This window comes from Diadema setosum, chromosome 4 (assembly GCF_964275005.1).
Source record: "Diadema setosum chromosome 4, eeDiaSeto1, whole genome shotgun sequence".
Lineage (NCBI taxonomy): Eukaryota > Metazoa > Echinodermata > Echinoidea > Diadematoida > Diadematidae > Diadema > Diadema setosum.
In genome coordinates, this window is record NC_092688.1 from 27,394,928 (window position 1) to 27,418,170 (window position 23,243).

A 23,243-nucleotide genomic window follows, 5' to 3' on the forward strand; every position below is an offset into this window, starting at 1 on the left:
AAGTAAGCAGTAATTGCTCTTGTTCCGTATGTGAACACAATATGCTTTGCATAATACGGGCAGATTTGCATTAACGAAATAGTGAATTAGGGTAGGAGAAGAGGGGGGAGGGGATTGGCAGTTGTTCCATTTATCTAATCGCTGTGTGTGGACTGACTGGTTGTTATTAATTCATACTGCTCACTGGAGCCTGCATCTCATGCCGTGCAGCCCCCCTATCCCTACCGACACTCCGGCTGTCCCTGTTCACAAGTAAGCTTTGCTTGGCTACTACGGATAGGGCAGCGTGCTATCATCCAAGCCCACACAGTGACTGTCATCCAAGCCATCGACATTGGCTGGCCCCCAGTAGGAAGATATTCATGTGGATTTTTTGTGTCAGTGAACCCGGGGGAAAATTTGTCAGGAAGTCGATGGCATCAGCATTTATGTGTCTCTCCAACTCTCGCTTCATGTACATCAGGAATTAATATTACCTTGAGAGAAACCCAGCGGATAAAGGCATCAGCATTTTTGTTCCTGACAAATGTTTATATATCAGAATTTTCCTGGCTTGCCCATCAGTGCTGTGGATTTGTTTTCCAACTGACAAGAATTACCTTCACGACTGTCAATTTGAATTTGAGCATTGAGATATCATACATTGTAGGAGGTGAGTAGTTTTTACTGTATACATAATGATATACATTTGCATATGTATATTTATTTGTATATCACAGAGTTCAATCCCTTCCATGTCTGTGCTATGAATGGTCCATCTACAGCAGAGTGAGACATATTGATATGTCAGCCCCTCCCTGGCCCACTGTAATATGATACTTGTCAAAATGAATCGTTTCGTGAAATAAAGGAGGGGGGAAATGTGATCAATAGAGCAGAGTATTTGCTGGTCTAAATGAATCTAGGAGCAGAATGAATTCAGTCTGTGGTTTATTTAAGTCATTGAATAAAGCAGAGTAAATGCTGGGGTTTCCTTTCCTCTCTAGAACAGCTGAATACAAACTTGTGTCGTTACTCTGCTTTGCAGAATCTGTTTTGCAATCTTGGCATCCCTTTTGAAGGTTTGTTGGCTTCAGCTCCATCTCAAGATTTCCTTCTTGATTTTATTTAAAGATACCCAACCGAATTAGTTTCGAAGTAATATTAAATGTAACATTAAATATTCAAAGATACCCAACCGAGTTAGTTTCGAAGTAACATTAAGTTTGACTCACATGTTATCTGACTTTCTATCAACAAATGAAAGTATTCATTTGGTTGAATGTAATATTTCCCATAGATTAATAGCTCTTTCTGTTGTCAAAGGATAATCCAGGACATGATGTGCTCAGGATTGAATTTTCACTAATATTTTGTCCACACATTTGTCACAGTACAAGTTGCACGGTGCATCCATCTCATTATAGTTTTACAACTCCCGTAATATGCTGTAATTGTGGGCACACTACTTGAGCTGGTCAGCATTGTCCATGTTAGTACCATAGGAAAAGTTGGCAGTGTCTTTGCCCTGGTTTGCTTACGTATTTGGTCATCAAAAGATGCACAACGGATTTAGTAGCTGTCGTCTTGTCCCTGTTTTTTAAGGTGATCTGAAGCGCATCAGGTTGCTGCCCACAGCTTGTATTGAGGATTTGGAATTGACATCAATTATTACAGCTAATCAGTAGAATAGGATTAAAACAGATTTGGTCAATACTACAGCATGCATATTTCTAATCTATTGTGTGGGTGAACATGACAAGTGAAAAGTATAGCTCCTGATTGATTGAAGTGTGCACTATAAATATGGAAGAGATTATTTTCTTCTCAAGTTACCGTGATCCCATTCCTCTCAAAGTGTAATACATGATTGAAACTTTGCATTGATAACTGATTTTCCACTATTAAAGGGACTGTACAGTACTGGTTGAGGTGGGGATTCAGGTTTATAACATTCCTAAGTTAGATAATGAGAGACCTCTTATGAAATATGAAAAATTATGTAATTCTAAGAAGGATTCAATGTTTATTTGATGAAAATTGGTTTTCAAATGGCTGAGATATCCAAAAAAGTGATAATGATAAAAGGCGACAGGCCACGCCTTTTATTAGGATCTCTTTGTTTCACCTTGTTTTTGGATATATCAGCCATTTCAAAACCGATTTTCATCAAATACACTTTTGATACCCCTTAGAATTGCATGCTCTTTTACATCTCATAGAGCGGTTTCTGAATATCTCGCAAAACGTTAAAAGCTAAATCCTCACCTCAACCAGAACTGTACAGTACCTTTAAGGTTGTGTCAACATTCCACCTAATTGCTCTTTGTTATTTGTGCTATACTGACACCCATCAGTAACCAACGTTATGGCCATTTTTTTCTTTAAATGTTTGCTGCTATCATTTTGATCTCCATTTTGCACAAGAAAACTAGGGTTCTTTGTCAAGAAAACTCATCAAGTTAGAGTATTTTTTGTAGTTTAGTCAAACTTTTCTGAACTTGGTATCCCCAACCTCCAACTTCTGTAAAAACCAAAAAGCTGCAGATTGTCTCTTTTTTCTTTTTTCGTCTCTTTCCCTCTTATCTATCCCACCCTCATCCTTTTTATAAAAATCTGATTTGATATAAATATGTGGCCATTTTGAATATGTTTTTCCCCCACTGGTTGTTTTCGTCAATTGCAAAAGTTTATTTGATCATGGCCTGGTGGTGAACCGGCGACAAATGGCTGAGTCGCGTCCTCCAGAAACGGACCGCTGAAGTTGGTTTGTTTTCAGTAAATAAAGAAATATGCAGAGTTCACGAGAGTTGCAAAGTTTTTTTTGGAAGTCAACAAAAGGGCATGTATTGTCTGCATCATCCAAAGGAGATGTCTATGCCACCAGGATGGGGCGAAATCCTCACCCTTGGATCCTCCTCATGGGTTCCCTTACCACTGGCTGGTGCCCAAACATAATGGGCAAATATTTTGCTGTTTACCTGCATTGTTTTGTGACTTCATGGTAAAAAGACTGGGAGATCGAGTCGAAATAGTTGCAGAAGGGGTGAAGATGAGGTGAAATATTTTTTTTTGTCTGTCATATCTGGATGACTGTGAATGGGCCATAGTCCTAATTTTGAGTCCAAGAAGTATTCATGCCTCATGAGTGGGATACACAAATTGATTATAGAATGACGGATGTGCAATCAACCTTAGCATAAACTTCCTTGTATGTATGAACTGTCATTGACTTTAATTTTGTGATTCTAGACAATGATAGTTAATCTATCGACATTGACGAATAAACATGGACTGTTAACACATAGCCTGGAAGAGAGAAAAACAAGGCTGGAAGAAATGAATACCACAAATTTATCATATAGGAACCATTGCTGCCATATAATAGCATTCTTTGGTTTATGCAAAAAATAGGAAGGACAAATGTTCAAATTTCAGTTTTAAAGAAGTACAAAGCAAGAACAAAGAAGATTGTAGTACATATGTCTATTTCCATGTTTTCATGAAATGTTCATAACAGTGTGGTTTTATAGTAGCAGAGCTGCCAAGTATCCCAAATCCTGCAGGAGGCTTCCAAAAGCTTTCTTCATGTCTAGAAAAGATGTGTTTGTTTTTAAAGTCTCCCTGATTTGAGAATACTTGCTGCCCATTGAGTTGCATGTATTACACAAGTATCTTCTTGGCTGCTCTTTTGAATCTTTCTGATTTTGATGAGTAAATGTTGGCAAACCCTGATATAGTAGCACAATGTTTGGCTTTTCTTGTTTCTTCTTCAATAAAAAGGTCATTTGCAAGCATGAACAAAGCAATGTTTCAGAACTCAAAATTATATCTTTAGTATTTTTCCCCCCTTTCATTAGAAGTCTAGATGAGATTTCACCCCCAAAATATTCTCAAACATACCGATATCTATACCCTGGTAGCTCTTCATATATTAGAGTATGTGGTCTTAAATAACTTTTCCATATGCTAGTTTAGTGATTGTATGGCTTGTCTACCATTGGATACCATATGGAGCTCTGATTCTCCTGAGTGTACAATCAATCAGAAAGATGGAAGGGCATTTTCTTATGGAGGGTTATGTGGCATGAATGGGCATTACCTTTCTGTGAATTGTGATTAAGCTGGAAAAATGCACATAATTACAAACTGATTTTTTTTTCCCCCAAAAATATACTGTAACAGTGGGTATGAATCAGTGTAGGTGCTCTGATATTGAAAGGGGAAGTGTCCTAAACGAAACATGTGGATTCAATAAATGTAGAGAGGTCAGTAGTAAAACAGTCAGTGGCATTTTGAGGGGAAAATGCCCTTTCCCTTGAGATACAATGTTAGGCAAATATTATCCTTGATGCCTTGTGAAGGAGCTGGGTCAGTTGCTCTACAATGTCCTTGACAAAAGAATATTTGTGACATTCTCATGTTTTTTTGTTTTTTGTTTTTAATCTGTTGTAAAGTTCCTATCAAGTGGTAGGATGCACTTGGCATTAATCCACATGTTCAAAAATTCATTTCTTTTAAATAGATTTGCTGATTTTCCTTCAACTTTCACTGATTATTGCACTAATCTGTCTGCATTCACTGACTCAAAATTTGTGTTTGCAATGAAGCTACTTCTATCCTTAGCATCTCTTCTCTGTATGTGGTGACTATTTCCTTTTGATCTGAAAATTAGAAGCAGTCTCAGTTTCCACCACCCACAGACAGCAGTGAATAGCTGGCCCTCTTATCGCTGGGTCCATATGGCAGCCACCTACTGGTGTCACAGTCTACACCAGGGGGCCATGTCAGGAAGTGTATTGTGTCTTCATCATCAAGGGAGCTTGTTTTGAAAACCACACACTGGAGCAATCTTAGAGGGTTATTTGACTCTTTGTTTAGAAGGTAGCTTTCTCAACTGGAGTAACATCACACAAACACAATGGAGAAAGCTTCATAAAAAAAGTTTGATTTACTCTATCCATATGATGAAGCTGTCAGATTGGTGTGATGTGTAAAGTGTTTGCTACATGTACATGAAATACACACTCATACAAGGCTTCTTAATGCATTCTTTTTAACTTTCATGTAGATTCCCGTGCAACAAGTATAACATTTATGAAAGCTTTAACCTGTTTGTTTCTGGAGTATTTGATACCTCACATTTTCCATGTGAAATGAATAATGTACATGTAAACATGAATTGTCAATCACATTGATTGTGTGTTCTTTTGAGATAAGTCAACATTTATGCTTGAATGAGTTCATTTTCTGGCTAGACTCCGCTGATATTTGAGGAAGAAACTGAGGGGTACTTTGATGGATGGAGAAAATTGTACCCTGCAATGCATCACATGGCGATGTGACAACTTGCAATTAGCTCTGCCTCAGTTCAAGCATGAAGTCATTCATCAAGCATTTCATATGATTTCCTCTGGAATTTATGCCCGTGCAAAGACTTGTGTGTGATTTTCATAAAGTTTGCCTGAATGATTGAACATTGGATGCATGGAGCATGTAAGATTTATACCATGGGGTTATTTGGGCGGAAATTACTGTGATGCTAAGTTTCAAAGTATGTCAGTGGCCCTTGGAATTCTGATATCAAATGCCATGGCACTAGATTGCAAAATTAGTGGTTTTCTGAGCCCTACCTTGAATCAAGCCATATATAACAGGCCATGTGACAATAAGTTCACTTTAGGCTCACTTTGCCTCGACTTTTATTTTTTGAGGTTGAAAGGGATATATAAGCCAAGTGTGCCATACCATGTGTCCTTATTGAAGTACTGTGCAAAGTACCACAGCATCAGAAACAGCACCATGATTCATTTTAATATTGAATGACCCTATTTTGTGGATGCAGTATGTAGGATGACATCAAGTATTGTATTAAATTGCTGCACAGCTGAAAATTTGTAGCCCAATCTGAGACTTGTCCCAGTTTGACCCAATCACATGACTGATGGTCCAATTTGATATGGAGTAGGCCAGCTGAAATGTCAAAGCCAGTCATGAATCACCCATACTTCTCCCTCCTAAATTCCGCACTGCCTCCCTGCCCCTCATGGACCCCTTCCTATCTGTCATCAGTACTTTACATCACTGTTACCACAGAATCCACCAAAAGAACAGCTTTTCTCGTATAGAAACAAGATAAATATCTCTTTCCAGGTTATTGGGGTATGGACCATGGACCACAGACTCTCAAACGTCAGGTCTGTGGTTCAAGTCCCCTGGCAGCAGCGGTGGTGGTGCCCTTAGGCAAGGCGCCGTATCCTCATTGCCTAGTCCTTAAGAGGTTACTTTAAGCTGCCAGTTCCCTGGTTGATCGCAGACAAACATCTGTTGCTTCCTCAGTATCCACACAATATAAATCATATTTCAATTCAGTTTGAATCATTCCTGCAGCTTTAGAGCTACCTGTATCAAACCAACAGTGTAGAGTGTATAACTACCCAATATCTTTCCAGTCAGAAAACATGCCCCCTTTTAGTGATCAGCTGACAGGCAGTGGGGGTGTTTCACGTGAATGTTCTCTCTGTGGCTCCTTATATTGTTGAGTGGAAGATTCACACTTTCTTCAAGGCTTTCAGGATCCTGTGAGCGGCAAAAAAATCACACCTCTAGCTAGCTTCCTCCGAAGCAAAGGAAAAGATGTTTATAAAAATGTTCTTCTCTGAATATAAAGTGCTCTTGATTTCCTGTTGATTTCATTTACTTTGTATTGAATAATTGGGGTAAGACATTTTGTTTGGTTTTCGAGCGGATGCAGGGTCCTGAACTTGCCAGGAGTTCATTGAGCCGCCGGTCTTTTACAAGTTCTCTGATGCATGCACAGTACAGACAAATATGATGAGGATATGCAAACTGTTGTGTGGAATTGAACTTTATATGACTTCTGCATTTTTCTTTGTTTTATATCTTTCTTTCTTGTTTTCAAGCATGGCATATCAAGAGTTAATGAGGTGTAGATATGTCGCAGCACGTGCTGTTACATCTGATTCATAGAGCACGATTTCATTGATTTTTTTAGTAATGTGCATATGTCTCCCTAGGTGATTGCTGCTTGATCCACTGCTCAGTCTGTATATGTTTGGCTTTTCTAGTTCATACTGTTGGTAAGATGTAATCATACTTTATTTTAATGTGTGCATTTATCCTTTTATTTGTTCTTTTGTTTTACAGGTTTTAGAAGGATCTTAAATGGATTTTACGAATGGATTCTATTTCAGCTGTACCAACAGGCAAATGTAAACTGCAGTAGTTATGAGATGAATGTTGAACATGTAGAAACAAGCTGAAAATATGTTCTCCCTAAGAGCTATCCACAAAGTTATGTCAACATATTTCTTTCTCTCTTTTTTTTTCTACTATCCATCTCCCTTTTGTCTTCCCTGCACCCCTTTTCTTATCACTTTTTTTATTCAATTGTACCCCTCTTCTATGTCTTTTCTCCTTGCTCATTCTCTTTCTTCACATTCTGCTGGCTTGTCTACTTTTCAATCCATATATCTCTATTCCCCCTACCCCTGTCTTTCCTCCATATCTGCTCTTGTTCTATCTTTGCTCTGCCCTACTCCTTCTATCTCTATTAATCACAGATCTTCTTCCGAGCTGGTGCACTGGTTCAACTGGAAGACAAGAGGGATAGGCAGCTGTCGGTGACTATCGAACAGTTACAGGCGCACTGCAGAGGGTACCTGGCCAGGCAGAAGCTCAAGCAACTAAAGGTACATCTTCCTTTGTGTGTGGTAACCTGGGGTCCGTTTCATGAAGTCATTTTACGTAAAAGTCTTTACATAAATCTCAGAATAGCCAAAGTCGCTCATATGTAGCTACATATGAGACTTTCAAATCCATTTCATGAAGTCTCTCATAAGTGTGTTTTCTGAGAGAAAAGTCTCCTATAAGACTTTCATGAAATGGACTCCTGGAACATAACTTTTAATAAAAGATGCTCAGTAATGACAAAAGGCTTTCTTATGTGATTGCTGGAAGAAGATTTGTTTCAGAAATCTTTAAAATTAGAGGCTGAACCGATGGTACAAGTACATTGCACATTGCACTGAAATTGCTTATGCTGGTAGAAAAATGAAGTCATGCCTGCTGTTTCCTGTTTACATGATAACCTTTACTAACCTTTTATGTTCACATTAGTCCTGTACCTACATGTAGTGTATTCTTTTGATGATGTATGTAATATACAAATGAGTTAGTGCCATTCTTGACACTGAAATACCAGCTAGAAATTCTGTTTGCTCTTTGAAAAAACAAAAATCAGAAAAAAAAAAAAGAGAAAAAAAAAGATAAGCCAATTTATTTTGAAAGAGTAGGTGGAATCCTGAAAGAACCAGTTTCATTCTGTGCCTCGAAATTCTACCCCTTTTGCTGAAAAAGAAGTCCCCCCCTCCCCCTTCGCAAATTTGAGATACACTCTGTGATGGAGTGATGTATGGCTCCATTTATTCAGAGAAATCTGCCATAGATCATAGAAATACCTTCTGATTTTTCATGGGGGGCAATTTCTAGCAGCAGTGCAGTAGCACATCAGACTAGGATAGGCAGTATTTACTACACGGGGCAGGAGGTAATTGGAGAAGGATCAGGGAAAGGTTAAATCAAGATCTTGAGTACAGAAATTGACATTGAGAAAGAGGCGTATCTGCTTCCTCCCAATTTTAAGGCACACGTTACTGTACAGAAGGCTTGCCCTTTGAGTAATTGTGAGAAATTTGAAATGAGGGGAAATATTTACCGGAACTTGGAACAGCAAAAAGAAGTCCAGATACCTGCATCAGGAAGTGCTTCTCAGTTTACTATTGATCTAATAGATTAAGGGGGGAGAATATGCAAATTTTACAGCAATATGGGAAACTACAAATTCAGAATTTTTTTTTTTTTTTAATTGTAGTCATACAAAGTGCTATATATTAGGGTGTATTCTTAGAATATGGCAAATGTCTAAATTTGAATTACTTTTTATTGTTTCTGAGCTTCAATACTGTAAAAGTAATGGTCTGGATTACATGTAGTGATGGGAATTTAGAGAGAGAAGATTCAGAGAATTCTGATGATCATAATTATTTGACTAACATGTGGATTTCATAGTTTTCCTGAAAGGGACCATAAGGTTGCTATTGTTCTTAAAATTCCCAATGAACAAATTTCTGTTATCTTCACTTTGAAAAAAAAAAAAAAAAATCAGTGCTTATGTCTGGCTTGAACACATGAGTATGGATTAAATCACATACAATGTAGATGTTTGCATCCCTTGTATGCAAATTGACTAAGTAAGGTTTACAAGGGTTTTCAACAGAACAAGGTCTCACCAATTATAGACTTTACCAGGTATTGTTTCATCACTCCTGGATGCATGTGTATTATGCCACCTTGTGTACAGGGCTGTGGAAATGAAATGATTTTCATCATACACTAGCTATGTGCCCGCCTGACTGTAACAGGAAGTGTGTATCAGATCCACCAGCGATGCCTAATTGATTGCAGCCCAGGGTTGGCTAGCAGATTGAAATTGGCATAAATTTAGACCTGAAGTTGATTTTTTTTTTTTTGGCTGGGGGGGGGGGGGAGGGGGAGGGTACAGAGGGATAAGCTCAATTCTGAGTACTGCTTTTGTAGAGTCAACCAATCACTACCAAGGACTTTCAAATCATGCATTCCTATGTCTGAGTGAATATCATCATATTTGGCAGCATGCCAGCTCTCTCTGGCGAGCATCCCCTGTGTGTCCATACAATCATGCTTATCTCCGAGTCATTTTATTTATTTGTCCTTTTTTCCTGAAATCAATTTTTGAATGAAAATTTGTCCACTGTAGCAGTACATTTCTGTGTTTAAACTCTGGTTTCAGTTTTAGCTTGAAAGCATTCTGTTTCTTTAGACAATAAAGAAGTGCTCTTGTTACTGCAGGGAGAAGAGAGCTCAATATTTGTTGAGAATCAATAAATATGGGACTTTCCCCTTCAAAAGGGATGTGAAGTATTTCAAATTCTAGTGACAACCAGTGTTATTTTCTTTTTTTACAGATAGTTTTGTAGGTATCCAGTTACAAACTGTATTACAAATTTCAAAGGGCATATGATCACTTGCTTTGATGGTGAAGTAGTGGAGATAACTTTTTTCTTTTTTTTTTTTTTGCTCCAGGAAATTCACACTTGACATATTGTCAGTTCTCTGCTCAGCTATATCTTTGCAAATCCTTTCTTTGGTAATTCTTTTTGTTTTCAAAGTAAAAAAAAAAAAAGACTTTCGGGTTTAGAATAGAAGCATGATCCACACACAATCAAAAGAACACAGCAGTGAGGTAGGAACTTGTAGTGCTTCATACATGGGACATTTTTGTGTGATCAAGTTGTTTCTCCTTTAATACCAAGTAAGATTGATTTTGCGTGATTTGAAGTCCACCTTCAACATGTTATGATAGTTTCCGTTCATACCAAGAGCTGGAGACGACAAAGCAATCACACATTTATTACTTTTCGCTACTTATATCACAGAAATTGATATTGACAATCTTGAATGCACAGACTCCAAAGTGAAGCAGTGCACTCGAGTGACTATTTTGTAAAGTTTTGCTCCATAAACTCCCTTCATTCTATTGCTACTTTCCACAGATCCAGCTGTTGGCAGTGACCTGTATCCAGCGCAATGTGCGCAAGTTCCTGGCTGTGAAGAACTGGCCGTGGTGGCGCCTGGTCACTAAGGTCCTTCCCTTGCTGGACGTTCATCGCACTGAGGAGGAGCTCAAGATGAAGGATGTGAGTAGGGGTAATATGGGATCCAGGGCGGGGTGCATACTGAGGGGTATCACTGCCCCCCTTGAAAGTGTCTGGTTCCCTCCTGTCATATTTTTTCATGCCTGTGTGAACTCATCGAATACTAGAGATTGTTGTATTACCATATTGAGATTCTTTTCACTGTAGAATACAGTCTTCATTTCATTTGTCAGTGGTTTACATGTTCATTCAAAAACATTTTTAGTTGTCTGAAATCACAAAAGTTTTTTTAAGTGGTTTTTTTTTTTATGCCTCCGCCACGAAGTGGTGCCGGAGGCATTATTTCTTTTAATCTCTGGTAGTCTAATGACTAGAGCATTAAAGGTTTAACCTTATAGAAAGGCTGAAAGATAGGTTGTCGATTTTTGTTTCATTATTTGATGTTTCATTAAGAAGAAGTTCTCAATACTCCGAGGAGATATGAGGAAATAACTTGCAAAACAGAAGACAGTTTAACGGCATGAGTTTGCTTCATAGATATCATAAGATAAGATCTGTAGGAATGGATTTTATCATAAAATAGACTGAATGCGACAGGTTCCGGTTTACAGTGCTGAATTCCCAGGAAAGAGTGAAATTTTGTAAAATTTATGACAATTAAAGCTACAGGAGACATGAGTGTGTAACCATGATAAATGCCTGAGACAATGCACAAATCTGAACATATTCAGGAATGAAATATAATATATGCACTTTTATGAGAACTACAGTTTCATGTACACCACATGGCTTCCTCTGTTACAGAAACATGCACAAGCAATCAGGAGACCTGCTTTTATGATGTTGAATGTACTCCCGCTCTATTAGATGAGATGGGAAGGGTGGATGACTTTATTGTCTGGGTCTGATTTGATCCAGTTCATTGCTCCATTTCCAAAAGCCTGCAAGCTAGACACTGGGAGGATGATATAGGAGAGTAGCTAAGTGGTGGTAGTACACTCCTGGTAAATCTTCATCTTCTTCGTATGATATGATGTGCCTGGTTGATACTGTTTGCCAACAATTGCTTGTCACTTGGGGCGAACCACAAGGGGTCGGCATCGTTTGCCCATTTTTCTTGCATGGGTCGGTAGGTGTACATTTCACTGGGTTAGCATCCTGCTTTTTATGATGAATTGATGTAGTGGGATCTTTTACATGCATGAGTTGTGACTAATTCATGCATGAGACCTCCATTTAATGTCCTAACCAAGGGACATAGTTTTTTGCATCTTACTAGATGAGATGGTATGATTACACACAACATTGTTCGGCTATAAATAGTGGGAATTGAACCTGGGTCATATGGATTGGGAGGCAGACAGGCTACTGACTAACTCACTGCCCTAATCTTGTAAATTATGGAGATGGTTGACAGAAAGCCTTCTTTAGCTGTCTTTCCTGGGCATTCAACATTCTCTTTCAGCACATGGGATAATTTTCCTAGAACATCCATAGCTTGATGAATTGCATTATCTGTTATATACATTTGTATATTATATTTGAAGTTGCAGAGTTGTGAAGTTCAGTATTGTGGATTGAGACCAAAAAAAAAATCAGGTGTAATACATTTGTTATGCCTTCTTCAAGGTACAACTTTTGTTTTTTGTATTTCTTTGTATACTTTATATTTTATCATGCTTGGTCTTAAGTTTTGTCCAGCTTACTATCACATTTGATATCTTGCATTTGTCTGGTCTTGTACTGAATGTATGTATCCCACTGCATTTCTCTGTAGTTCGATATGTGCAGTAAAGTGGTGCACATGAACAAAAACATGGCCACTGCACAGTGATGGCATGACATATCTGCTTTTCAGATAATGACTGTGATGTTTTAAAGGATCTAACACGTCATCCATACCCTGGTAGTGCCCTCTACATAGTACTGGTGTGAATAAATAGACCATGTTATCTCTCTCTGAGATTTCTATGCAAGAGTGATATTTTAGAAGTAAAGGCTATTTTTATCTCTGTATAAAATATCAGCGGACGGGGGAAAAAACCAACAACCTTAGTTGTTTATCATTTTTACGATGATGTCTAAGTTTCTATGCCTGAGGCTCCCTTGGCTCTTAGTCAATTCTGAAAGATGGTTAACAAAATAGATGCTCTTGGCTCATTACTTAATAGTGGTATGTAAAGTATATATTGATATCTTACTATAAACAAACTGTGACTATGTGAACTTTTACAAAGAGTTTTATTACTCAGTGAGGGGAAGTGATGGATATTGATATGTTACCATACATAAACTGTGATTATGAAGAATTATACAGTGAGTTTTTGTATGCAATGTTTCCTCTTGTGTTTTCTCCTCCTCCTCCTTGAAGATTGAGTTGGATCAGTTGAGGGCAAAAGTTGCCAAATTGGAGACAGAGAGGAACACCCTGAAGCAGAATGTGGATAAAATGGATTCCAGGGTAAGTTGACTCATCTGACAGATTTATGTCTTTGGGTTAATTTGTGCTAAGTGATTGCTGCAAGAAAAGCAGTATAACTCCCCTGTACATCTCAGTCTTTAGAGTTGGTCTCTTGGACTAATCTTAATATCATCTTCTTTGACAAGTTGGTTTTGATACAAATGGAATGATGTTTACATGTAGTTAAAAAGCTGAGAGCTTTGTTTCTTTGCAGGATCCTACCAATGCACTTAATACCATGAAGGGCAACCGGAAATCCCTATTGGGCAAATACAAAATTGTAACTGAATGTCTGAGCACTATGTTGGCCACTAATTTGAGCTTGAGTGCTTATTTAGTCAAGAAGAAAAAGTGAATTTGCGTGCCTTGCATGGTACAATCTGGGCAAGTGTACTGCAGCTATGTGTAAATTTGTAATTTCTTTGAGGAGTGTATTTTGTTTATCTTATATGAACTGAGTACTTATTCGTTAATACTTTATGAGGATTAATATGTGTCTGATTTTAGTTCAAAGCTGCTTTGGTATTACTCCTCTTCAGTGTGTACCAGGAGTATAGTGCAATGCTGTGCAATTTTCTGTCAAGGGAGTGATATATGAATGGAATTGTAGAATATGAGAGGAAGTGAATTCCCTGCTCGTTCAGTTTCATGGTTTGTTTGTTGTTTTTTTTTTGAAAGCTCATGCAAACAAGTACAGTGTTGAAACACATTAGATATGACTCAGAGGTGTTGAGACATGTGAATTGATAACCCATCTATTAAAGCTTTGGTGGAGGCTTATATGATTTTCATTGAATTCAATAATACTGTTATTGGATTTGCGGGAAAATATGATGCTCATGGTTTAAAATCCCTCTCTTGTATAAGTGATGACTTTAATCACTTCCAAATGTATTTCAGTCATTGATGATGAAGCATATGTTCAAGTGGATTAGATTCAACAAATTGAAGAAATAAATTCATTTGATTTCAATCGCTCTGTGGTATTTTCTTTAGTATGCATACCCCTAGAGCCTCTTTTTTTTTCACTGGCTTTCTTTGTAATTTATGACTTCCATTTTAGGCAGTATCAATCCCTTCTATATTTAGGCTCAGTATTCCCAGTTATTGATAGATAGGATATTTGTGCATGTGTGTGTGGGGGGGGGGGGGGAGGGAGGGGGCCGACAGTTTGACTTTGCTTTGAATACATTGTATCTGGTTCCATGTCATGAGGAAACTGAGATAGATCACCACTAAGATCATATTGGACAAGAAAAGTGGATTGTTTACTGGGAGGAAATAATTTTACGATATATGTCGATAGATTCAGCGTGACCCTCTCCAGCTAATCATTTTCACCAAAGCCTTGCATTTCTCATCCTCTTATTGACGATGAAAATGAAAGCAAGAGTATTTTTCATTCTTAGCTATTGCAGTATAGGTCATCAAATGCTGTGGTTTCTTTCCCCTGTGAATTTGAATTTGTGCCTGAATGTGTCCTTGCTGTTAAAAAAAACACAAACAAACAAACAAACAAAACAAAAAACAATATCTCTGTGCACTGTTTAGTATAACATATTCTATACAGCTCAAACAGTGTGATCCTTGTAAGAGAGAGAGAGAACACAGAGAAATCAGAATGCAATGTATTCATCAAATGACGTCGCAAATTTGGCGACGTTTGTGCGGGAATTAGCTGTGAAGAAAAGAATGTGACATTCGCTTCTATTTCTCCCTTGTCTACCTGTGTCTCTAGCAATAAGAAAATGATACACAGAATGTGGATGTGACGCATGTTTTAGGCAAATGAAAGGAGCGTAGTTTGCGGCGGGGAGAGGTATGCCATGAAAAAGGAAAAGAATGCCATGCATTCGCATTCATCAATGTCAACTATTGTCTCAAGCAAATCCACATTCCCTAATTTTGATAGATAACGGAGCTTTCGGCGGATTTGTCCGAGGAGCACACGGCGGCCACACACGCCTCCGAGATGCTGGAAGTGGAGACAGCAGAAAGACTACGACTGGAGAAAGAAGTCAAGGAACTCAGGGTAAGACTTGTGATGTACATGTATTCACACACCAGACTACACATTGAGTGAGTTGGGGAAGGTTGTACGCTCTGCATCAAATTGGCAGAAATTCATTAAAAAGGAAAGAGCATATTTCTATAATAGGAATCATGTTTTGGGTTTAGGGGGGAGGTGGGTGTGGGGGCCTCTTTTGTGCTGTGCTTGTACCATTGCCTTCCCCATATGAAAGAATTGTTCAATCACATATTGGATTTTTTTTTTTTTTTTTTTGGATTTATTTATTCAATACTCCATAAAAACCATACAAACAAACAGAGAAAATACACTACATATAAGTACAAATACATTACATTTAAATTCATGTCGTCAAATTTGTATAAAATAACTGATATGACTGCAACGGATACAAAATATAAACGTCAACATAAGAAATCATGAAGCATTAGGAACTTGACAGGAAGGCGGTGCCTTATATGAAGCCAAGTCCTTTAACATGTACCAAACGAATATCATATATGTTACAAAGTTACAAACAGTAGCACACACACACACACAAAAAAAAAAAAAAAATAGACACACAAACACATTAAACAAAAAGTATATGTATAGTCTTATCAAAAATATTTTCTATGATACATTTATTCTAAAGATTGTCTGTCACTTAAATACTGCTTAAATTAATATTGACCTATTAATTGATATTGATATTAATAGTCATAATGACATATTGATCATGATTGAATTGTTGCCATTAGCATAGTACAAAGAGCTACAGGTGTATCTAAAACATTGTTCGGCCATACAACTTTTTGGCAGGTTGAGGTTTTGGGGGGAGCTGCTCAATATAGCTGACTGGATTACTTGATTGTGTCATCTTCTTTATTCTATATATCTCTTTCTTTTATTCATTTATTTTTCATTCAAAATGACCCAAAATCTGCATGTTCTGCAATTTGATCTTCCAGATTATATAACAACAGAATAACGAAAGAAAAAACAGGTGTTCAGCAAAAAAAAACCAACAAAACAAAACAATAGAAGCAGAAGCATTTCAAAAATGTGGAATTTATGTAAGAGGCACGGTTCGAGCAATGTCCAAGTAACAGCTGTTTTTCAAGAATATTGGTAGATACTGTATTGAGTTGTGTTTGTTCATTTACTTACATTCAAATTATTTCAATTATCATGTCAGATTCTCATGATGAATAAAATCTACAAGTAAGGGAAACATGCTGAGAGGAACTTATCAACTGTCCATCTTTGTGCGTGTTTATGTATGAGTCTTTATCAATGACTTAATCAGTTTATCATTGAGGGCAATTTTCCTGTTTAACAACCTCTGTGTATTTTAAAAGTATGTGTGGACTCATATGCTTGAAGGCAACAGTGATTAATATGACCTCAATTTTTTTCACCCTTCTCTCTTCACGTGTGTTAGCTTGATATAATTATGTTATTTGTTTGTATTCTTTGTTCCCTTCCAATGCTAGATATTGTGACTTTTTTCATCAGTGAGAAAATAGATGGGAATTGTGATCTTAAACTCCAATCTTACAGAGATTTTGTTGTTGTTGTTCCTTCTATTTCACTTTCATTCATTATATCACAGATTGAACATACAATCTTAATCACAGAGAGTAACAACAAAAAAAACAAAAAAAGGAAGAAAGGAGAGTGGATACCCCATTACATCTTTTTGAGGAAGAACTCAGAACATTTTAGTCCCAATAACTCATTTGTCTTGTTTTTCTTTTAGCTCTTTTCAAATGAGACAATGTCAAAAAGAGGTCTCGCCTTCCTGCGCTAGGAGTCCGTTTCATGAAGTCATCACATTAAAGTCTTTGCACAAATCTCAGAATGGCCAAAGTTGCTCATTGCCTATATGTAACTATGAGAGACTTTCAAAAGAGAAGTAAAATCCGTTTCATTTCAGTCTCTCATAAGACTTTCTTGAAATGGACCCCCTAGAGTGTCACTGTGTGACAGACACAGCGCATTAGATGGCTCCATCATTATCACTGTTATCATTAACTACACTCTCTATGCATAACGAAAAATTCCCCACAGTCTTATTACTCCCACCTTGTCTCTCGTTTCTGTTTGGCCGACAGTCAAACTATAATGCCCTCCAGAGGAAGTCGGAGAAGATGGAGATGGAGGTCATGGAGCACCGTATGGTGAGGTCGTCGATCATCGAAGCCGACATGAGCAGTGATGAGGATGGAGGTAATGGATGGAGACAATCTTATCTTTCTTCATGCATCCATTGTCTCCTTGTGTAAACTACATGTATTGTCTGTATGGTATTATGTGTGGACATGTATGCAGTTAATGTACTGGTCTTTCTGTAGAATCTGGCGTGCAGTTTCACATGGTATCTTTCCAAGTACTGTCTATGCCATCTATTTAGTGAGGCTTATTTTGTGCAAATCGGGGCTTCCTGACAATTTCGTGAGTGGTTGAATTCGCGACAATGGTGTACATTATTATCAAGCACCTTGCTCGTGTACCCTTTATTACATGCCAGTACATGTACAATGCATGCACATCGCAGTCTTGTCAGGGTCTAAGTTAATATATTTGTGTGTTTTGAAATTCAGGAATAGCACCCACCTCGCAAAATTTGTGAAAATAAAAACCTCACAAAATGTATGGTGCACATTGTACTTGTATGATGTGTAAGTGTCTCTGTGTATGAGTCTGCACACAAGTTCTGTGTGTATGTGTGTGTGTGTGTGTGTGTGTGTGTGGTGTGGTGTGTTTATTGGCTGCCTGAGTGGAGTGTTAGGTGTCTGTGGATGTTGAGTAGAGCCAATGGAGCGTAGAGCTGTTAGCCCATCAATCATTCGACGGATGAGGGCAGGGTTAGACAAGGTGTGAGATGGCCATGGTATATAGTTCTTTGTCTTCTTGTCTAGCCATTGATTTTACCAGATATGTGTATTTGAAAAAAGAAATCAAAATGCATATTTTGATGTGAAATGATATCATTTGCCTTGTATATTTGATTAAATGTTCCTGTCTGTGTGGAAATTCCTAAAAATTCAAAAGTGTTAATGTGGAATAAGAGCTTATGATTGGCCAGTACAGGATAAAGGGTTTTAGAGGACTTTCCTGGTACTCCCTCCTGATAGTAGACAATGAAAATGCATAAAAGCGTAGGTGCTAGGGCATACATTTGAAGCACAGAGTGAGCTTATCTTATTAGTGTGAACAACACCTCTATACCCCTGCTGATGAATGATGTGTAATCGAGAACAAGCTGCGATTTGCCATATGAGCATCATTCATTCACAACCTAAATGTAAACGCCAGATGACTGTTGGGGAATGATAAATTCATCAAAGAGCAGCTCCCAGCACATCTCCTTGTGGTTGTTTGCTACATCTTCCGGCTTCTGTCAGTGTGTGTTAGAACAAAGCAGCATCTCTTTGGGGAAAACCTGTTTGGAATACTCCTCTGGACTGGACTATGTGTATGTTAGAGCCCTGGGTGGTAACAGGATCAAAAGATGAATATGCGTAAGGAGCCTTTTGTCTTGAGAAAAAATTGTTGTGAGCCTCTAGCACGGTCTGGTTGTGACATTATTTCACAAGTGGAACGCGTGAATATCTTAGTTGAGAAACGTGATGATTTAGATGTGCATGTATGTTGATGATGGCATTGTCTTGTTACCTTGATTCATGATCATGATTTTGATCATGTGATGCTGATGGAGGAGATATGGTATGTGATGAGAATGGTGTTTCTGCTATGTCCTGTTGGCTGCTGACTATGGTAATGAAGATGATGATGGTGGTAGTGATAATGATTGTGGTGGTGATGATGAATGATGATGATGATGATGATGGTGGTGGTGGTGGTGGTGATGATGATGATGATGATGATAATGATAATGGTGGTGATGGTGGTGATGGTGGTGACAGCTGCTAGAAGGCTCCCTTAATACTGCAATCTTCATATCAAGATAAGAGACTAGAAAAGACTACCTAATACAGGAATTATTTTTGCCCCCTACAATGCATGTGGCTTTGATATTGATGAGTGGATGTAGGCAGCCCTGTGATGATGATGATGATGATGATGATGATGATGATGATGATGAGGAAGAGGAGGAGGAGGATGATGACAATGATGATGATGGTGGTGATGCTGCTGATGATAATGATGACGATGATGCCGCTGATGATGATGATGATGATGTTGATGGTGATGATGATGATAACGATGGTGGTGATGATGACAATGTTAATGCTATTCTTGGCCTGCCTTGTTCCCTCCCAGATTCTGTGTATCGTCTGAAATACATGCAGCTGAGGAAAGAAATGGAGCTAGGCAAGAAGAGATTGCAACAGGAGCATGAGGAGCAGCTAGAAACCATGGCAACCACCAGGAAATCTGTGGAGAGAAAGGTAAGGAAGAATATGATTAGATCTTTGAGCAACACAGAAGTCTGCATGTGGGTGTACAACACAACAGACATTCACAATTAGTATTTGGAGTTACCCATTCTAGATCAGATGTGTGTGAAATTAAAGGGAAAATCACAAATAGAGAATGTGCAATCATTGTATTTTTTGTTTTTATAGATAAAAGCATGATATTCATAATATTCATGATATATGAAAACCACTGTAAAAGAGAGACTGTGTATAAAGTAATTTGCCGGGAACATACAAAAACAGAGAACTGTTGTATATTGCTCAGGCAGATCTACTGATGTGCTCACTGGACACTATGTTTGTCATGTATTGGCTTCAGGTATTCATAACTGTATTCATTATACCCCCGCCAAACGAAGTTTGAAGGGGGTATATAGGAATCAGCGGACGGTTGGGCGGTCGGGCGGTCGGGCGGTCGGTCCGTTGCAAATCTTGCGTCGCGAACTACTTCCTCAGTTTTCAACCGATTCCCATAAAACTTGGCACAGATGTGTGCCTTGGGTTGTAGATGTGCAAGACATATTTTTTGACAGTACCCAAAAGTACGTTGCCATGGTAACGGCATATTATGGGCAAAAATGGGTACAAATCTTGCGTCGCGAACTCCTCCCACAGTTTTTGATCAATTTTTATGAAATTAGGTACAGATGTTCATCTGAATATGTTAACGTGCAAGACACATATTTCCGCAGTGGCAAAAAGTGCGTTGCCATGGTAACGGCATGTTATTGGTAAAATATAGGGCAAAATGCTTCATGGCAAAACTGCTTCATCAGTGTTCTTCCAATTCTCATGGAATTCATATTGAATGTTTGTCTTAGGATATAGGTCAGCATGACACATTTCTTGACAGTGACAAAAAGTATGTTGCCATGGTAACAGCTCACATATTATGAGCCAAAATGATGGAAAATTTTGTGTTGCAAACTACTTCCTCAGTTTTTGCCCAATTTCCATGAAACTTGGTACAGATGTGTGCCTTTGGTTGTAGATGTGCAAGACGCATTTTTCGACAGTACCCAAAAGTACGTTGCCATGGTAACTTCATATTAATGGCAGAAGATCAAGGAAAGATCTTGCGGATTTAACTACTTCCTCAGTTTTTTGACCAAAGCTTATGAAATGTTGTTTGGCGGGGGTATAACCAGTCGCTGTAGCGACATTTCTAGTTGAATTTTGTCAAAAAATCCCCCTTTTTTTACATGCCCCAGTAAGATTTAATTTTCTGTTGAAATTACTCTGAAAAGAATACTGGGAAAGAATCATACTCAACTCCTGATATTGTAATGCTTCATGGGCTTATGGGTGAATTTACATGAAAATTCCTGATATTATGCTGCTCTGTATGGAAACAGAATTTTCAATATTTTTTCAAGAAAAAGTTTCTCAGACCTGTTCTTGGTGATGTAAAAAACCGTAATACGTGTCTGCATGTCTTTCTCAGCAAATAAGTTGTTTGCTTGTGCCCAAATATTTGAGAAAAATGGAAATCAGTGAAATTTTGCGAAAGAAACAAATTGAGAGTTGCTCAACACCTCCATCACACAGAGATGCCACTTTGTCTTTAATACTCTATAAACTTTTACAATCCATAATTTATTTTTTTTACATGTCTGTTTTTTTTTTTTCTTCAAAATTTTCTTTGAATGACTTCACTGGTTTTTCTGTTTTCATACAAAGCAATGTTATATCAAGATGGAATTTCCCTTCAATCACACGGAGTACAATTACCACAGGACACAAATGACATTCTTTTATACATAAATGTTACATCCATCATGGTAAACTCTGCAATACATGATCTAAAATATTTTCAGTTTTCATACAATGCAACATAAAGGATGGAATTTCCTTCAATCACACCGAGTACAAATTATCACAGGATACAAATGCCACTCTTTGATTGATATATGAATGTGACATTTGTCATGGTAAAATTTGCAAAATTTGATCTCAAAATTGTTCCAATTGTTGTCCATCTGCCCACCCAGCTGATGGAGGCATTGGAGGAGGCTGAGGAGTACAAGAGACAGGTGGTGGGCTTCAAGCGTCGCTCCCAGAAACTGGTGGAGGAATCTCAGGACATGAAGCTTCACCTGGAGAGCCAGACCACCAGGAACTCTGACCTGGAGAAGAAGCAGCGCAGGTAAGGCTCCCACCGGGCGTGGCTGGTGTCGGACCGCCCCCATTAGGGTGGCAGTGACTGCACAGTTTGTGATGGACCACAGATGGTGGTCACTCTGAGGAGACATGGAATGTTTGTGTAATGTAGTCAAATCTCATACAGAGTTTGATGGCTGTAAAGTCATGTGATGGCTCCAAAGCTTGTGAGAGTGTTTACTGAGGTTTGTAGGAGTTTTCCTTAAAGGAAGTATCTCACTAAGCGGGGAATGTTTGCAAACATAGCAAATTTTAGCAAATTTTAGGTTTCGTTAGGGTTTGTAGGCAGTTGCAATCAAATTTGTAAATGGTTGCAATTCAATTCGCAAACCTGATGACAAATCCTGATGAAACTTACAATTTACTTGGTTCACAAACAATTGCCGCTCAGTAAGACACCCCTTTTAAGGCCTGTGTCTCACGATAGTGACTGGTATATCCAGTTGGCATTCTTTGTCTAGTGTCTAATGAATGGGACTATCAGTATTGCATATTTCTATACAATAAAGAGAGTGATATTTATATATTTTAATGCATTATGACACTGGCTAGTACAATGCCTCTAAATTCTGCAGATGTCTACATCTTGTCCTTATAGTTTTCAGTAAAAGTATAGTTTGAGAAAGGTACATTGTACCTTGAAGAACAATATGTTTGTACAGATATGCAGAGGGAAACTAGTCCTTGCCATAAATTAAATCTTGAATTCCTGCTCCTTGCAGTTACATGTTTTTTCAATGCTGCATTGGGACACAACAGGGTTTCATTTCTGACTGGCTTGAAAATATTACGCATCTGTGAAAATGAAAATGATTGATTGAGGACAATAAGGCACTACAAGGTAGAATTTTCTCAAGAGTATGAAAGTGTGTGAATTCCACATTTCATCTTAAATAGTTGCATATTTTTTACTGCTAGAAGAGTGTGTCCTTTCAAAATATCTATCCAATGTTGGAACCATCCAATTCTGCATGTAAAATCCCAGTGCTTGTGGAGCCTCTCCTAACAACCCATTGAGGACAGGCTGACTTTGCCATAACACTTGTTTCCTATAGAGATCTGTGTGATTATACCCCGGACTTGTCTGCAATGAATTAAAAGAGTCCGCCATGTTTGTCTATCTCCAGGTTTGATACGGAGCTGTCCAAGGTGCAGCAAGACATGCAGCATGAGAAGTCTGCCAAGGAGAGACTACAGAGGGAGAAGGACAAGATCCAGGGAGAGAACTTTCTTCTTACACAGCAACTTGAGGTCAGTCCCACTTACATGGCTGAAAACATTTTCTTTATTTTTTCCTTGTGTGTTTCTCTGGTCTGTTCTGAGTGTCATAATTATTGAAGACCATCCAGATGCCAGAATCATTTTGCCAATATGATGAGTAGGAGAAAAGAAATTCCTGATTTTCTTCAGAGTTGTACAACTATAACATTGATGCTGTGCAGTTGAGTGCTACGATGTATGTGCATGGGATG

The 23,243-nt window shown here is 38.2% G+C and overlaps 1 protein-coding gene across 1 annotated transcript in view; it reads left to right on the top strand.

Annotated features, from left to right (window-relative positions):
* The window catches only part of LOC140227983 (unconventional myosin-XVIIIa-like), a 200,681-nt gene that overhangs the window by 124,870 nt on the left and 52,568 nt on the right, over window positions 1-23,243 (top strand). Inside the window, exons 20-27 of the mRNA XM_072308365.1 lie at window positions 7,563-7,691; window positions 10,593-10,736; window positions 13,066-13,155; window positions 15,068-15,187; window positions 17,281-17,395; window positions 19,454-19,581; window positions 21,603-21,757; window positions 22,899-23,022. Of these exons, the coding sequence (XP_072164466.1) occupies window positions 7,563-7,691; window positions 10,593-10,736; window positions 13,066-13,155; window positions 15,068-15,187; window positions 17,281-17,395; window positions 19,454-19,581; window positions 21,603-21,757; window positions 22,899-23,022 (1,005 nt within the window). The remainder of the gene's footprint in view (window positions 1-7,562; window positions 7,692-10,592; window positions 10,737-13,065; window positions 13,156-15,067; window positions 15,188-17,280; window positions 17,396-19,453; window positions 19,582-21,602; window positions 21,758-22,898; window positions 23,023-23,243) is intronic.